This window comes from Sporisorium graminicola, chromosome SGRAM_22, assembly GCF_005498985.1.
Source record: "Sporisorium graminicola strain CBS 10092 chromosome SGRAM_22, whole genome shotgun sequence".
Taxonomy (NCBI): Eukaryota; Fungi; Basidiomycota; class Ustilaginomycetes; order Ustilaginales; family Ustilaginaceae; genus Sporisorium; species Sporisorium graminicola.
The window spans coordinates 496253-512631 of record NC_043731.1 but is presented as its reverse complement, the minus strand read 5'-3'; the positions used below and the strand labels follow the sequence as shown (position 1 = coordinate 512631).

Genomic DNA, 16379 nt, shown 5'->3' with positions numbered 1-16379 from the left:
GCTGCATTGGAAATTACAGTACAATCTCCTCAATTGTCTCCTTGTTTGTGCCCAGCTTCGGCAGGCGCACATAGATGTCCGTCGAATGCCCGTCCAAGCTCCTAAAGCTCAGACTTCCACCGAAAAAGTCACAGTACACTTTTGCCATAGGCAAGCCCAGCCCCGTCTCGACCTGCTCCGTATGCAGCGCTGCAGGACCCGTGCCCTCCATCGCCTGAAACTTGCGCGACGACTTGGGTGGGACCTGCTCCGTGACGGTGCCCTTGAACTTGCCGATCGACTTGAGTGCGTCGAAGCGGTCGCGCGTGCCCAGGCCTGCTGAGTTGAGTTCGGTCGAAGACGACGACGAGGGAAGGCCGTAGAACGCCGACGCGGTGGAGGCGGAGGATGTAAGGGAGGCGGTGGAGGCGTGCGCTTCGATCTCGAGCCGCTTGCGGACGTTGCTGAACGAGCACAGCGCGTCGATGAGCGGGTCCGAGTAGCCTTCTGCTGCTGAGGACGACGTCGAGGTGCCGACGGTGCCGAACTCGTTGGGTGGGGTGGAGCCGCCGACGCCGCCCGCTGAGCCGACGCCGCCGCGGGCTGCCCACATGCGTGACGAGGGTAGGGACGCCTCCGCCCAGGGTTCGGCGTAGAAGGACGCTGCGTCGACGCCCATCGGTGACGGCACGCGTTCGTCCGAAAGCGTTACCGGGATCGTCTCGTCGTCCGGGTGCAGCAGGCGCGCTCGGGACCCTCGTGGCGGATATCCACCGATGTGGCCCATGTCCGGGAAGGGGATGGGGTACTGTTGTTCGGTCTGCAGACTGGCCTCGCTTCCAGTGGCATCTCCACTCGCCGGGCTGCTGCTGGTCGCAAATGTCGGTTTGGAAACCGGCTTCGCCAAGGCCGCTGCTGCCCGAGAAGGCGACGACAGCTGTGTGATAAGATCCGGTAGCCCCCCACCCGAATCCGAGATCCTGATAATCAGATCCTCTTCCGGCGGTCCCTCGACAATCGTAACCTTCACCACCCCAGCACTCTTCTCCCCAGCGTGCTTCCGGATCGTCGCTCGCATCGCATTCTTGAGCAGCTCGAACACAATGTACTCCAGATGCTCTGGAATATATGCAAACCTCGCCCGAAGATCTCCATCCACCTCCACCCTTGGAATCCGCTCCGCCGCCCCATCTGACATACTGGCAAACATCTGCGTAAGAAGCTTGATGCCCTTGTTTACCACGCTCGCGACACTGAGCCGTGTGTAGATGATACCAACATGGTCGCCCACCGCATCTTCGCTGTGGTCGAGGTCCGAAGCTTCGTCTTCGCCCTCCTCCTGCCTGCGCACCGGCTCGTTGAAAAAGTGGAACGGATCGTCCAACGCTTCGGTGAGCGCGATATGCTGTTCGGCCAACACACGTCTCGAGATGCGCGACCTGAGCATGCGCTCCATGAACTTGTCCAGCTGCTGCGGCTGCAGGTGGTGCGATGATTCGACAATACCGATCGTCAGCGAAGGGATGATGGTGAGATGATCGTCCAATAGCCCCCTCAACAAGTTGCAGAATTTCTCGTTGTCGTCCATCGACTTGATGTGCGGGAACCTGCGGAACGTTTCGAACGCAGACCAGTACTTTTGGTAGACATCCTCAAGATGCTGGTTCGTCATCACCACGAACGGTAGCGCCTGCAGGTCTCGAATACGGTGTGCGATGCGTACGGGCAACTCCTGCCGGACGTAGTTGGCGCTCTTGAGAATCTTTTCTCGATCGCGACCCAGAGTGCGGCCGAAGAAGATGAGCTGCCTCAACGTCATGCGCGTCGCCGGCTTGGCCGCCCACTGCTCGAGTACCTTGTTGAGGTAGAAGTGTCTACCGAGGTCCGCCTCTGAGTCCATACCAAGTCGTGCTGGCCCGGCACCTGGCGTGCTGCTCAAGAGCCGCAGTCCTGGGGGTGGTAGAGCGGTCAGCTTCCTTTGGTTGTCGTCGAGCGTTGGGAACGATCGCTCTTTACCCTTGCGTGAGCCGGCATAATGGTGCGTGTGCGACTTTGCAGTCGGCGACGATGAAGTCGTGTATCCTCGCTGCTGTGGTGAGGGTAGAGCGCCGGAAGCGGCTGTCGAACTCAGGATTGCAGGGGCTGTGGCCCATCTAGGTACTGTAGCAGAGCGTGTTTGCGCTGCAAGGCGACCGACTCTCTTCATCGTGCAACGACAGCTCGTTAGGGCCGTGGATATGATAGAGGCAAAGGGGATTGTGATAGAGAGCTAAAAGCTTCAACCGACATGACGAAACCTAAATTGAGTCGGCAAGTCTATTTCGGATATCGGAGTTTTGAGTGGTGCGCACGGTCACGACCAATCTCGTTCTTCGCATTTCCCCACATCTCGACATCACCGCTCAACTGCCGGGCACTCACTTGACGATGCACAGTCGGACTAGCCACACGACCGACAGACCGAACCACAGCGGACCACGTCTTGCACGCACACCGATCTAAATGGGTCAAGCTTCCAAAATTCAAAGAATGAAAAGGTAAAATACAGCAACGAGAAACTGAAGAATCAAAGAACCAAGCCGGGTATATGAGGAGGGCAACTATGCAGCCATAGCAGCATGCGCATCGTGCGAATAGTAGGCAGGATCCGAATCTGCTTCGCCCATCAACTCCCAATTGCTGCTGCCTGAACGAGGCAAGGTCCGGGCTGCATCTGTGTCCATCACTTCAGCTGCATCCAGGTCCTCCTCCAAACCAGCGCCGGCGATGCGCAGACCGTCCTTCCAGCCTCTCACCCTCGCACAGCTGTCATGATCGCCCACGTCTTCGGTCTGGTTGACAATGTCGTCTGAAGAGGAAACGCTTCGGATGGACGAGATGCCGAGATCGCGGCCTGCCTCGCCAAGCCGTGTTTTGCCCTGCGAAGAGGTGGCTGCCAAGTTGGCGAGACATGCTTCGAGCGACATGGACGGTGCGCGCCGAGTCCTCTTGGCGGGCTCTGCTGTTCTTGTGGACGGTGCAGTACCGCCAGCAGTTGGGTGGATGACAGTGGTGATGTCAGTGTGGATTGAGCTGCTAGCCGAGATGCAAGAGACGTCGCGGTGCGCATGTGCGGGCTGTCCAGCTGCAGGCCAGCGAGGAGGACCCATCTCACCCCATTTGCTGGCTCTGCCCGGAGAGATTACTGCACCTCCAGATCGTGCTAATGCTCCACTCCCCACTACGTTGGCGTTGCGAGGAACCTTCGCTACGAGCGAGGGACGAGGTCGAAAGCTCTCTCGCTGCGCCTTGACCGTCCTTGCTGCCAGACCGACAGATGCCGTGGTCACACTGCGGACGCCGTAAGCTGAGGCATACCCGGGCACAGATGGTGCCGCGCCGAACGGTTTCGGCGCCAAATGGGGCGACGGGCCAGGAATGCGTGATGGGCTGCCGGGGCCCGCAGCGTACGAGGCGCTGCTCGCGGTCCTGTAGACGCCTGCCATTGACGATGCCGGTCGCTGGATGCTGGCTGCGCCTCCGCCGTGATGTGCTTTAGGTGCTGCTGACATGGGAACACGAGCTGAAGCCATCCTGGAGGCGGATGCTGGTAGGCCGCCTTGCCTTACGGATGGTGTCCTCGTTGACGGTGCTGCTACAGTGGCGGGTGCTGCTGCGATCCTGGGCTTCTTGATGGTACCCTGATGCGGAGTCATGGACCGCATTGGCGTGGCTGCAACGCGGTTGGATGATGCCGAAGGCCCGAGCGGACCTCGTCTTACACTCGCTGGTGCGCTGACGGGAGGAGCAGTGAGTTGAGCGCCTGACACGGTCCTTGTCCTCTTCCGGACGGCGTTCTCCTTGGAGCCTTCTACCTGCTCCAGGAGCTCGTCAAGGTAGCGAAGTCCATTGATAGTGAACGGCTCGCCATGTTCTTCCTCCCATGCTGGAATTACCTTAAGCAGCTCGGCCTCGATCTTTGGCTTCTGAACCTTGACGCGCTTGCGCATCTTTTCTTCGCGCAAGAGGCGGCCCGGGTCGCCGCGGTTGGAGCGGCCCAGCAGACGCGATCCATCGGAAGCGGATTCGTCAAGCTGCCTTGCCTCATCAAGGAGTTCCTTGTATCGACCAATGACCTTGAGGACGGGTGCCTTTACGCGAACCTGCTCGGTCAGCAGATCGATCATCTGCTCATGCGAAGCAAGAATCTCGTCGGTGGGAAGCGGCTCGTCCAGGTTAGGATCAGCGTCTGCAGAAACGTCGATGAAGAATGGAGGAAAGGAAGCTTGACGCTCTTCGTCGGTGAGGAAGAGCGAGTCCCAAAGTGTGGCAATGCGTTCTCGCGTCTTGGTGATGAAGAGCGACATGTGCTGTGCTTTGAGCTGCTTCATCTTTTCCAGCTCGGCCTGATACGCTTCGACGACGTCCATGGTACTGCCTCGGTGATCCATGACGAAGGCGTCCATCTCTTCCTCGGGGACGTCAAACTTGGCCCAGAGCTCGCTGAGCTCATCGTAGAGCTCCTGGATGAGCATCTCGCGACGGTGCTTCTCTGCTTCGAGCCATTGCAGCTTCTTTGCGGCCCGGGCCAGATTGACCTCGGACGGTTCGAGAATGTGAGAGGGCGCAGCTGGTGTGGCTGCTTTGCTTGCTGATGATAGCTGCATGGCGAGATCTCCGCTGTTCCTCGCTGGCTGACCACCGAGAGAAGCACGTGTCGGCGTTTCCGAGAGGAGGTCGTCGATCGCTTGACTGCTACGCGTAGCGCCTCCGTCGCGCCGTTCGGGTTGTTCTGTGCTGACAAACTCGCCGATGAACTTGCGCGTCTCGTCATCGTGAATGGGTTCGAGCTGCAGGTGGGAAAGAATAGCGCGATCGAAGCTGCGCGTTGCTCCGCCACAGTCGATGTCGTCGCCGAGCTGCTCCGAGTCAAAGACACGGTCGTCCGAGGGAGCTGTAGGCTGTGCGGGCTCGAGGTTGAGTTCAGACCATAGCTGGACGATTTCGAGCAAACTGGTTTGAAGCCTTTCTGATCTAGCGTTGACTTCCTTGGAGCATCGGATGATTTCCGCCTCGAACAAAGCGATCCTTGGCTGCGAAACATCGCGGAAGGCAGAGGTAGGAGCAGCCTCGATGGTGACGGAATCCTGCGAAGTGTCTGGCGGAATCTTGACAAACGTTCCCAGAAGCGGAACGTATGTCTGGAGTTTGGCCGAAAGCCGATCGAGTTGAGCCTCTTTGGCGATGTAGGATGCTTTGAGACGCGTCTGTTCGATCTGCAGTTGTGATCGGCGCTGCAAGAGCGGTTGGGAATCTGTTGGCGCTGCTGATCCAGAAACAGGAGCGGACGGTGAAGCAGCAGAGGCCATTCGCTTTCCGACGGCATTCTGCAAGGACGGACTGGAAGTGTGTGATTTGTCGCCCAATGCTCTCTTGATGTGCGCATTGTCGGCTTCGATCCGAGAGCATTCTGCGCTCAAGTCTTGCGCTTCTCGTTGCACTTTGCCAATCTGATCGTCGACCGCTGTCTTGAGCGCTTGGTGAAGTGCATCGAGTGCGCCTTGCAACGCTCCGGGTGGGTGGCCGATCTGTGAATGCAAGCTGACCAGCTTTTGTGTTGAATCGGAGAGCAAGGTTGCCAAAGCTGCCGCGTCCATGCTGCTGAGCGGCGGATGCTATCTGCACCCTGAGAGTGAGTAAGGCCTACGACGAACGTGAAGTGAGAGCAACACGTCGAGTGCGATGCGATGCTGATGTGAACAAGTTGACTTGGGAACGATCGAGTCCGGATAGCGAAGTGTAGATGAGGATGGTATGAATGTCAAGGGTGGATGGCAGAAGCTCGGACTGACGCAGTGAGTGAAGGGAGAGGAGATCAACTTCCACGCCCGATTGCCTCTCTCGCGTTGTGCAGAGCAACACTTGCGGCGCTGCAGCTGCGCCAACCTCTCTGAAAGCTCTCTCCCTCTCTTCAATGTAAGGCAAAAGGCTGCATCGCTGCGATCCTCCTAATATATAAAATAAAATAAACTAAATTCCACTTTCGTCCAGCCAAAAAAAAAAAACCTGGCACACGAACGCGTTAAGACATCTTCGAGTCACGTGCTTGAGAGTAACAGACGAAATTGGTCCAGCGAGTAAGACAACGCGTTGTCGAGGCAGATGCACGTTCGAAAAAGCGAGCGGCAGGGTCTCTCATTCTGAGAGGCTTTCGGTGGTGGAAGCCTGACTGCAGCTTGGCAGTGCGTTCGGCAAAGCTTTTATGAGATTTTCGAGCTTCTGCCGTTGCTGCTGCTGTTTGGTGTTGGTTATGAGCTTTCTCGCTGCTCGACGTGCTCTTTACACGAGCTTTTCGACTCTCGTTCCGTCGTGACAGCCTTGAGACGCTTTTTAGCTCCGATCCGACAGACAGACAAGCAACCTGCTGCTGCTGCTTCTCCGCAGTTTATCTGACCCTTGCTCCTTCTACCATTCATTCTCTCTGTCGTTCTGTCTATACCATTTATCTTTCGAGAGACGTTCGATTTGGCCAACGTCCTTCCCCCTTATACCCCGGCAATCGCGTTTTATCTTGACACGCAGCAAATCCCACGGAGCAGTATCCCAGCTACCGAGCTCCTCGTGGCCTCCAATGTCGTCGTCGCGTCTGTAGTCAATCGTATCGCCTTCCCATCCATCGCACGCAACTAGACCGAAAAGGACCCTTCTCGTACACTGCAATTGCTTCCACACTCTTTGCCTCACTCCATACAACATGGACCCCGAACAGCTCACTTCCTTCGTCTCGGCGTCAGCTGGCGTCGAGACTTCCACCACCCTTACCGGTTTCGACTCCGTTGCTGCTTCTGCGAATGCTCACCACGACTCGCGCTCCCCATCTGCAGCCAGCACTGCCACGGAGCGCCCCGCATCCCACATGCAAGAAGACCCTTCTTCTCCGCGGAAACCTCCCTCGGTTGACTCCAACTTTTCGAGCGTGCAAGGAAAAACGGCGGGCACACCCCCAGATCACGCTCAAAGTGCAGATGGTGACGAGACCGTCAGCTCCATCTGGGACGAGTCTGTCCACAACAAGACGTCAACAGCTCTTGTTCCGTCTGTTTCTTCACAACAAGCGCCTGCACCATCAACAAATCGGCCAGATTGGATGACAGACGACCTCGACGAGTCATGGCCAGAAGAGAATGCCCAGGAGCAAGCGACTCCGACCAAAGGCGATGCACCTGCTGGCGACGCTGCCACCGCCTCTGCTGCCTCTGCCTCAGTAAGAGCGCAGTCGCCTGCACGACCGCGGTCGCCAGTCGGCCCTGCAGCTCCTCTTGGGTTTTCAGCCACTCCTTCATTGGCTTCGAGACCTGACAGCATCGCAGCTCTATCTGGTGCACTTCCCGATCCTGCTTTTTCTGCAGCTCGTCATCAGGCGCGTCGTGCTTTGCTCAAAGCAAGGCCCTCAGCTACTGGTCTTCCCACTCCGCGAGCGGCAGGAGCCATCAGCTCGCTTCAAGCTGGACCGTCCACCCCTTCGCTCCGCCTACCCAGTCACCAGAATCGCCGAAATCGTCTTCGTCGTTCCAACGCAGAGAACGACGAGGGTAACAGCACCATCTGGTCCGAGTCCGAGTCCGATTCCGACTCTCAGTCCGAGTCGGACCCCAATGAATCGGCACCAGACGACTTCGAAAGCGCACGTGGCTCCCTCGCAGAGAATTCTCGTATCACAAATATGCAGACCGCTCAGCAATCTAGAGCTGTATCTCAACATGATGCCCGGTCTCCAACAGCCGCTTCTAACGCGTCCAGCGCCAAAGGCACTTTCATTCACAAAGCAGATGCTTCCTCATTGCCACCAATCCTGCGTCCCGTTTGGCAAAGTCCGACAAAGGGCCAGAACGGACAGAATCGCAAAGCGGCTACCGCTTTGGGTGGTGACATGTTCACCCCGATGAAGCTTCAGACCATGTTCAAGACACCCACACCCCCCGAAAAGCCTCTACAGAACATCATGGAAGCCCTTCATCCTTTCACAATTCCAGATGCGCCGACTGGCAACAAGCAGCCCGAGACCGCAGAGGCACGGCAAAGTGCTACGCCGCCAGCTCAGGCAGCGGAAGAGCAAAGCCCGCCCATCGACCATGATGCGGACGCACCTGCTTCGAATTCATCACCATTTCAAGCAGTGGAAAGCGCAGGTGAGCCTCGCACGGTCGCGAACCTTGGTGTGCCAAGCACTCCCTTTACTTTCCAAAGCCCTCACGCATCCGTGCAGAGCCGTCTGCAAGCTTCTCGCGGCATGGTCCCGTCGCGATCTATGCAAAACATGCAGAATCTGCACCCCAATGGAACGCACGCCACGGCGTTGGCACGCCCTGCTTCAGCTGCTGCCGACTTGGGCCTTGCTTCAGGCCCTCCTACACCGCACACGCCAATGCGTCTTTTCAAGTTCAACTATGATGATGCCGTCACTCGAGCCAAGCTCGAAGACATGGTCAACGAACGAACACCCTCGGCTGCTCAGCAACCTGGACGAGTTGTCGACATCGAACGCGAGCGCAAACGTCTGCGTCTCGACGTAAAGCCTCGCAAGGTTTTGGGTGGAGATCTCATGTCCATGCCTATGGTAGGCACTTCAGCTCCGGCTCATTCCTCCCTCGGTGACACAAAGGCATCCGCACAACCACTCAGTAACACGCAAGCTTCTAACTCTACGCGTCCACCCATTGTCGACTACGTCAGGGAGTCAACCGACTTCATGAGCGCGCTACAAGATGCAGTCAGGGGTCAATCCTCGGGGCCAGATATGTCCCCAGAGTGGGCAACCGAGGAGGACGAGTCGTCTGGCAATGGCATCGAAAGGACACAGCAGGCGTCTTTCCATCAGGGCAAAGCAGATGCTTCCCCTGCTGCTTCGCCTACATCTCCGGCAAGACCTCGCCGCTCGGTCGGCCTGGGCCACAGGAAGCGCCCATCGCAGCATCATGCTGCCGCTCGTGAAGATGTGGTCCCCTCTGCCATCGAGCAGGGAAGCCCACAGCGCCTGGTCTCACGCAGGCTGCCGCCCGACTCGTCCTTCATCACCGAGTCTAGCTCGAACGACATTCCCATGTCCTCAACACTCAAGTCTCGAGCGTCGCTATCGCGACGCATGGCTGCGCTGGCCAATCGGGAAGACTCTCCGCGCAAGCTGCTACGTCGTATCAGTGCCAGTGCCATCGCCGAAGATGAAGTGCGAAGAGAATTTGAAGGCCGAGACGTTGCACCGGGCGACTCATGGCAGCCTGTCAAACTGGCCGAAGAAGCTATTGCTTATCGAGACGAGCAGATACGCCAGCTGGAAGATCGCATCGCACGAAGACGGCTGTTGCATGCTCAGGCGAGAGCAGATGCAAACGAGCAGATTTCGACGGAAGAGCCTCGTACTATTCAGAGACCGCAAATGATCACTCTGCACGAACCGACGCTGGACGCGATATCAGCGCGACGTCAACGTCGCGGCCACGACGCCTCGGAAGACGATTCTGAAGTTGACGACAGTGTGCTGTCCGATAGGTCCGGATTGCGTACTGAGCAAGACGGGAACACGCGTCGCTTCCAAGATGGCATCGTCTTGTACGATTCCGAGCGCATACCTGATCCGCCGCTGGCCGACCCGTCGAGAGTGCTACGCAACATTGCCTCTGCCGCTGAACTGCGCAACAAAGTTCCAGACCGTGCCTCCATGGCTCGCGCGTCCTCCTTGCTAGCCCTGCCTACCCAACCGACGGCTGCGAGCATGGGCTTAGAAGAGGCCAACCAGCCCGCTAGACGTGGAGACCGTACCGCTTCCTCCCATACCTTGGTCGACCCGAGCGGGGCTCGAACGGTTTCGGGCGACGCTGGCTCGCAGCTGACCATCTCGGATCTCGGTGGAAAAGGTGCTACGATCACTCGTACTGGCAGCCTCTTCAACATCAGCCAGATTCCCGAGCAGGAGATCGAAAGCCTGGGTCGGGGCAAGCTGACCTTCAATAAAGAACTGCATCGCTGGGAAAAGGTGCCGAGGTCTCGTTCGTCGCAAGAGGACCTACGTTCAGCGGCAGGCTCTCGAAACGAGATTGTCGAAGGGATGCCGACGAGCAAGACGCCCATCCCTCCCATTCCAGAAGCTTCTGCCGAGTTTTCAAAGAGTCTTGACGTCTTCTCCGAGTCGGCAGAGGAGCAGCAAGCGCGAGCCCAGCCCGGCGCCCACGCCAGTTCGTTCCAGCAGCGTCTTGGCAACCTCTCGGGCAACAACGTGAGTGCTGCCGACGGCAAGCTGAGCGACTCGAGCGACCCATTTAGAGACTTTGAGAGCTTCGGGCAGAGCTCCCACGCTCCTGCCTCGATCTCTGGTGCCGCGGAGGCAGGGGACGAATCCACCCCGAAACCGGTCAAGTCGCATATGTTTGTCTCGACCCGCGAGTCGCGACAGCTGAATCGAGCCACCGCAACTGCAACATCGTCTCAGCAGCCGCAAGCGAGGGGCTCGCTCCCCAAGACCAAGACGCATACACAGGATGGGGCACAGATGTCGAACCTCAGTGCTGCATCCGGAAGCGTGACACCGAAGCGACTGGCTCCACGCCCGTTGTCATCAAATACGGTGCCGAGGTCGAGCTCTTCGCTGCGAAATGTCGTCACCTACAGTCCAGATTCGAGCGTCAGCAGTCATCCCTCGAGCTACGGACGGCATGGATCCGACGGTCGAGTCGAGGCCCCCTTGCAACGACCCATCTCCCCCACATACAACCTTAGCGATGGCCAAGCTCAACCTGCACGCTCAAAACGAGCTCGCGAAAGCGCAAACGCACACGGGTTCGCAACGCCTGACCGTCGCGCCGCCCATCAGCATCTCGGTACGCCAACTCCCAGGGCCTCGGTCTCTTCCATCTCGACACCCAAGTCGATTCTCAAACAGCCTGCCGCCTTCCGCAGTGATGCTGCGAGACGTCCGAACGCAGGCTCGCACAACGCTTCTAGTAACTCTGGTGCAGGCGGCGGAACACCCAATCGAACGATCAGTTTTGCTGACCCACCGCCGGCCACACGTGGACGAGATCTAGGTTTAGCTCCGTTCTCGCAGGTCAGAGCTTCAGTGCAAAAGGCTCCATCGTCGCTCGAAGCAACCGAGGATGCGGAAGCCGGCCCGGAAGACGGTCGCACGCAGGCAATTTCAAGCGCACTCAAGATGCTGGCCGACTTGACTCTTGGCGATGACACAGCTGTCTTGACTGCTGGTGCCCTGACTCCTTCCAAGATGCGAGACGCAAGTGCAAACCGATCTCACTGGTCTTACCGCACCCTTAGGCGACCGCGCAAAACCCGACACGACGAGAACGACGACGGCAGCGAGGATCATAGCTGGCAGCAGGAGGAAACGTACGACGAGCTCCATGGCTACCCAGACATGACGCTTTTGACCGATGCGTCTTTCAACTTTGCCCATGACAAGGTGTTGGAAGCCATCACGGACGTCGAGCCGTGGGAGCCCGGCTGGGACGAGCTACAGACGATCGACTTGAGCCGCCGCCGTCTCGAGTCGTGCGTGCGCCTCAAGGAGTTCCTGCCGGTGCTTGAGGAGGTTGACTTGCGCAACAACGAGTTGTCGTACTTGACAGGTATTCCAGCCTCGGTACGTGTGCTCAATGTAGCCCAGAACCGTCTCACTTCGATGGCCTCGTTCGGTCACTTATTGCATCTCGAAGAACTCGACATCAGCGGCAATCAGATTGACTCGCTCACGCATCTCAGCTGCCTCAAGCACCTGCACACGCTGAAAGCCGACGGCAACGCGATCACTTCGCTGGATGGCATCGATAGGATTCGTAGCCTGGCACACGTCAGCTTGTCTGGCAATCGGCTCAAGGGCATCAATCTGGCCACGACGCAGTGGGCGGGCTTGGAGACGCTCGACGCATCCCACAACCAGCTCATCTCGATCCGCGGGTTGTCTCTGATGCGTCGTCTCAAGTCGCTCAACATCGATCACAATGAGCTCAACATGGTCGACCTGTCGCCTGTCATGCCTAGGTTGCGCGTGCTGAGGGTCAGTGGTAACGTGCATCTGCAGACGCTCGACGTGGCGCCAGCGAAACGACTGCGAACACTGTACGCGGATTACTGCGACCTCGACCGCATCGACAATCTGGACCAGCTCGAGAACCTTGACAATCTCAGCATGCGACAACAGGCCGAGGCTGCTGTCGCTTGGCCTGCTGACCAGCTGCGGGATGTCCGCCGATTGTTTTTGTCGGGCAACGCGTTCCCGCAGGGCATCTCGACGACCAGTATGCCAGCGGAGGTTCGCAAACCAATCGCCGCGCCTCTTGCAGCGCAGCCCCCGCTGGTACAGCCACTTCGCTTCCTGAATTTGGTCTACCTCGAGCTGTCAGCTTGCCAACTGATGCAATTGCCAGAAGATCTGGCCCAAGTTGCGCCCAACCTGCGCTCACTCAATCTGGACCACAATCTCATCTCGACGCTACCCAATCTTGCCGGGATGCACAGACTCAAGCGACTGAGTTTGATTGGATGCCGGGTCAAAAAGAGCAAGGCGATCATCACGGCGGTGCGCGCCCTTTCGGAGCTTCAGGTTCTCGATTGTCGCACCAACCCGTGCACCCTTGGTTTGTACGCTCCTCTGATTGCCCCGTCTGCTACCCCCGCACATCGAGGCGAGGAGGGCGGCAGCAGTCACGACATGGATGCAATGGCAGCCGCGTGGCTGCCGCCTGTGCCCAACGCGCAAATTGTGCAGCCGGATTTGGCAGCCAGCGAACGTCGACGTGAGGCGGAAGCGCAGCGCCAACAGATCGAGCTGGGAGAGAAGTCGCACTTTCATAAGCGTCGACCTCCGCTGGCAGACTACGCGATCGATCCGAATGCTACCTTGGCTAAGGATGCGCTGGAGAGGGAGACGGCGAAGAGGGCCGCGGCGGACGGGACCAGCTACTCGAGCCTATTTTTGGCCGCGGATGCAAGGTTTGTAAGGACGCTGCCGAAAGTGTTTTACGAGCGGAGGGTGCTGCACAGAGGGTTGTTGGCAATGGCATGTCCGAAGCTCAATTGGATCGATGGCTTGCTGGTGGACGAGGATGAGATCGAGGAGGCGGACGAGCTGGTGCAGAGCCATCGCTTTGACCGTACGCCCGTGTCGTAACGGACATAAAGCTGAAAATCCGGACACGATCTGTCTGCTGTATTTTTATTATTTTAATATTATATGAAGTGAATCCCACTTGTTCCTCCGAGATTGGCTTTCATTGTCGAGCTGTAAGCAATCATATCTCAATTGGCTGCGGGGTCGACATACCACTGACTGGCAAGGCAGGACGCCGGTGAGCCGCATTGGCGATCCATAGCATCTACGCCAATCTTGCAGAAGAGGACGGGGGTCAACCGCGGGTCGCGGAACGATCCTCAAAGTGAGAATCTCAATTAAGTCCGAGAGAAATCTGGAACCACTCACGAGTGGCGAATTTGTCGTCGAGTCGGTGATTTCAATCCGCATGGCCATAACCTTCCACCTTCCTTTGCAACACACCTTCAGTCGACACTCACAGACGTGTCCTTTGCTCAAACTGCCGCACTTCATCAAAACGCGATACTGCCAGCTGGGGCTGAGCTTGCTTCTCGTCGCAGGCGCATCGATACAAATACCGGCACTGGTTTCACGACTCGCCACAACACCTTCGTTCCAATCGACCATCCAACCGTCTCGCTACTTTTTCAGTCAACCTAGTCAGCGATTTCCAGTACCTTCACTACCACACGGAACACCACAACAGCAACGGCATCAACACACCCTGACACCATCTACGATGAGCTCCGATCCCTGGGACTGCTTGTACCGAGGCATGCTGCCGTTCCACGAGCACTTCCGCCACTCTGTCTCTCAGATGTCGGCAATCCTCACCACGTTGTCCCCTAGCGCGCCCGGCAAGAACAAAGTCAACAATCTTGCCAACTTGCTCTACCTCTCCGCATCGCTCTGCAGGTCCCTCGATACGCACCACACCATCGAAGAACGCTTCATCTTCCCCACGCTCGCCAAGAAACTGCCGCAATTTGCACAGTCGAGTCAACACACCAAGGAGCACGCTCAGATGCACGATGCGCTCGAGAACTTGGAAAAGTACGTCGAGCAGGTAGGCAGGAACCTGAGGACGGGCAAGCTCAAGAGTGGTGAAGAGCTTGTGGATGTGTTTGACCACGCCAAGATGGTCGGCCTTGTCGACGAGTTGAAGAAGGTGTTGTTGCCGCATCTCGCGGCGGAAGAGGCGAGTCTGCGGGCTCCGGTGGTTAAGGCGGCTGGATTCGAGTTGGGGGAGATCAAGAACTTGATTCGCTGAATGCAGATGCGGTGGATAGATGTAATGTACAGTATTCGAGACCTGAGGTGGGCGTGGGTATATGTATGTGAGTATGTGTTACAGTGCGCGCAGACGTAGAATATCACTTCAAAGTGTCCGAACGCTTCGAGGACCGTTTTCGACTTCCTCTTCATCGGCTGCATCCAGATCGCCCGTCCACTGGGCGGCGCCATCCTTGTTGGCGGCAGCATCGCCTAGCCGCTGCGTGTATTCCCGCATGTAGGCGGGGAACTTCGAATAAATCGCAAGCAGGCCGCTCTTCTTCGCAAACACGACCTTGACGAGGGCGATGCCGATTTCTTCAGGCAACATCGACCACCCCGAGTCGAGAGGTGCAAGAAGGCCGTTGAACAGCAGTTGGTCTTCGTCATCGAACGGAGAGAGCTGCGTGTAGTCAGGATGCAGCACTTCGTCGATCCAAGCAGCGGGGATGACGCGGTGCTGTGAGAGGATCGAGTCGGCGATTTCGAGTCGACGGCGTCGGGGGACGGCTTGCAGTGCCGAGACGATTGCGGCTTGAGCCACAATCCTGAGGGAGGTTCGAGCTTGCGCGGTTGCCTTGTCTTGGTCAATGAGCTGCTGGTGGTAGCACGACAATTCGTGAGCGAGTGCGAGAAGGACACGCCACATCTGCCCGCGACAGGCGAGAAACAGTGTGTGTGCTTCGATGGCTGTACGGTAGAGCCCAAGTTCGAGGGCCAAGTCGCCAGCTGTCAGGGCAAGACCGTGCGTGACCGTCCAATTCTGCAATTGCACCTTGTCCATATCCACTTTCGGTCGTGCATTCCCATCGACTGGAGGGATGACCATGCCCGAGTACCCAGATCGACTGTCTCCTGCTCCGACGCGAACCTCGCGCATGCAAAAGGTGAGGAAGCCGCTGCCCAAAACATCAAGGCCGACCTTGCCAAATTGACAGCCATCTCCTTCGGCGCAATGTGGTATCCAGGCATCGATCGTGGCTGGAATAGTGGGGCCTCGTAGCAAGGTGAGGAGCGAACGCACGCCTGCGTCAATGACGTCCTTGATGATCCCCCAGTTCTTGCTCAGCTCGCGTTCTTGCTTGGTCCGACGCAGGGCTAGTTGCGAGCTGTCGTGCTCCTGATTGAGGCGTTTCTCTGCTTCTGCGCCGAAGGGAAAGTCGATGCCCATCGACACAGCAAACGACGCCACGTACGAAAGACACAGCTCAAAATGCCGCTGATTGTAAAGGTAGCTCACGGTCCATTCCTGGTTGGTTGATCCTGTGCGGTCGGCTTTGCGTCGAGCGAGGAGTTCTTTTGGGCTCGGCACCTTGAACGCATCGGCATCAAAAGGAGCACCACTTGTATGCGACGAGATATACCAAGTAGGAACGTCGATCTTGGCGGTGTACTCTGCTTTGGCCTTTTCGAAGAGAGCCTTGAGCTTGGCTGCACGGGGATCTTCATTGCCGCGTTCTTCGATATCGAGTTCTTCCAGTAGGCCATCTAGGGCGGATAGATCGTGCTCCGCCATAATTGCGAGGCGACTGGAAGCTCTGTCGGGTCGGAATGCTAGGGAGGATGAAGTGAGTGAGGAGAACCGCGAACACAGTTGGTTTGATCAGGAAGACACAGACTGAATTCTTCCAATGAAAAATTCATCGCCGATTTGAATGCGTAGGCTTCTTCCTGCCCCGATGACCGGCCAACCTCCACTATCAGCCTCGTTACGCAAGTTTGCTGCTTCGCGCGCTCGTGTTCCTGGCCTGTGCGGATCGAGATTGTGAGAGAAGTCGAGCTGAAGGAGAAGCAGTCGCAACGACTGAGACTGCACTCTCTCGGCAGCCGAGAAATAGGGTCCAAAGCCCTCCCTTGCTTTCTCTGCGTCGGTTTCACTCGTTGATCCCAGCCAGCCTCATCTTCCATCACGACACACAATACCTGCCATTCGCCACCTTTCCACATCGTCGTTTCTCAGATCTCACTTCCATGCATCAAGTCTCGGATTCATAGGCTATCCACGGTTTCGACAATCCTGGAAATTATGCGAGCCCATCCGCCGTTCGGGCAA

General features: G+C 57.6%; 5 protein-coding genes across 5 annotated transcripts; 2 read left to right on the top strand and 3 right to left on the bottom strand.

Annotated features, from left to right (window-relative positions):
• Positions 1-13: 13 nt before the first annotated feature.
• EX895_003783 (uncharacterized protein) lies at positions 14-2185 on the bottom strand (the record flags this gene model as incomplete). Its single annotated transcript, XM_029884381.1, has 1 exon — positions 14-2185. The coding sequence occupies one exon, from the start codon at positions 2183-2185 to the stop codon at positions 14-16; it is 2172 nt and encodes a 723-aa protein (XP_029739091.1).
• Positions 2186-2579: 394 nt separating this feature from the next.
• EX895_003782 (uncharacterized protein) lies at positions 2580-5615 on the bottom strand (the record flags this gene model as incomplete). Its single annotated transcript, XM_029884380.1, has 1 exon — positions 2580-5615. The coding sequence occupies one exon, from the start codon at positions 5613-5615 to the stop codon at positions 2580-2582; it is 3036 nt and encodes a 1011-aa protein (XP_029739090.1).
• A 1097-nt stretch (positions 5616-6712) lies between these two features.
• EX895_003781 (uncharacterized protein) lies at positions 6713-13132 on the top strand (the record flags this gene model as incomplete). Its single annotated transcript, XM_029884379.1, has 1 exon — positions 6713-13132. The coding sequence occupies one exon, from the start codon at positions 6713-6715 to the stop codon at positions 13130-13132; it is 6420 nt and encodes a 2139-aa protein (XP_029739089.1).
• Positions 13133-13793: 661 nt separating this feature from the next.
• Positions 13794-14324, top strand: EX895_003780 (uncharacterized protein; the record flags this gene model as incomplete). Its single annotated transcript, XM_029884378.1, has 1 exon — positions 13794-14324. One exon carries the CDS (start codon positions 13794-13796, stop codon positions 14322-14324), a length of 531 nt encoding a protein of 176 aa, XP_029739088.1.
• A 108-nt stretch (positions 14325-14432) lies between these two features.
• Positions 14433-15842, bottom strand: EX895_003779 (uncharacterized protein; the record flags this gene model as incomplete). The annotated part of the gene is made up of 1 exon (XM_029884377.1): positions 14433-15842. One exon carries the CDS (start codon positions 15840-15842, stop codon positions 14433-14435), a length of 1410 nt encoding a protein of 469 aa, XP_029739087.1.
• Positions 15843-16379: the final 537 nt, after the last annotated feature.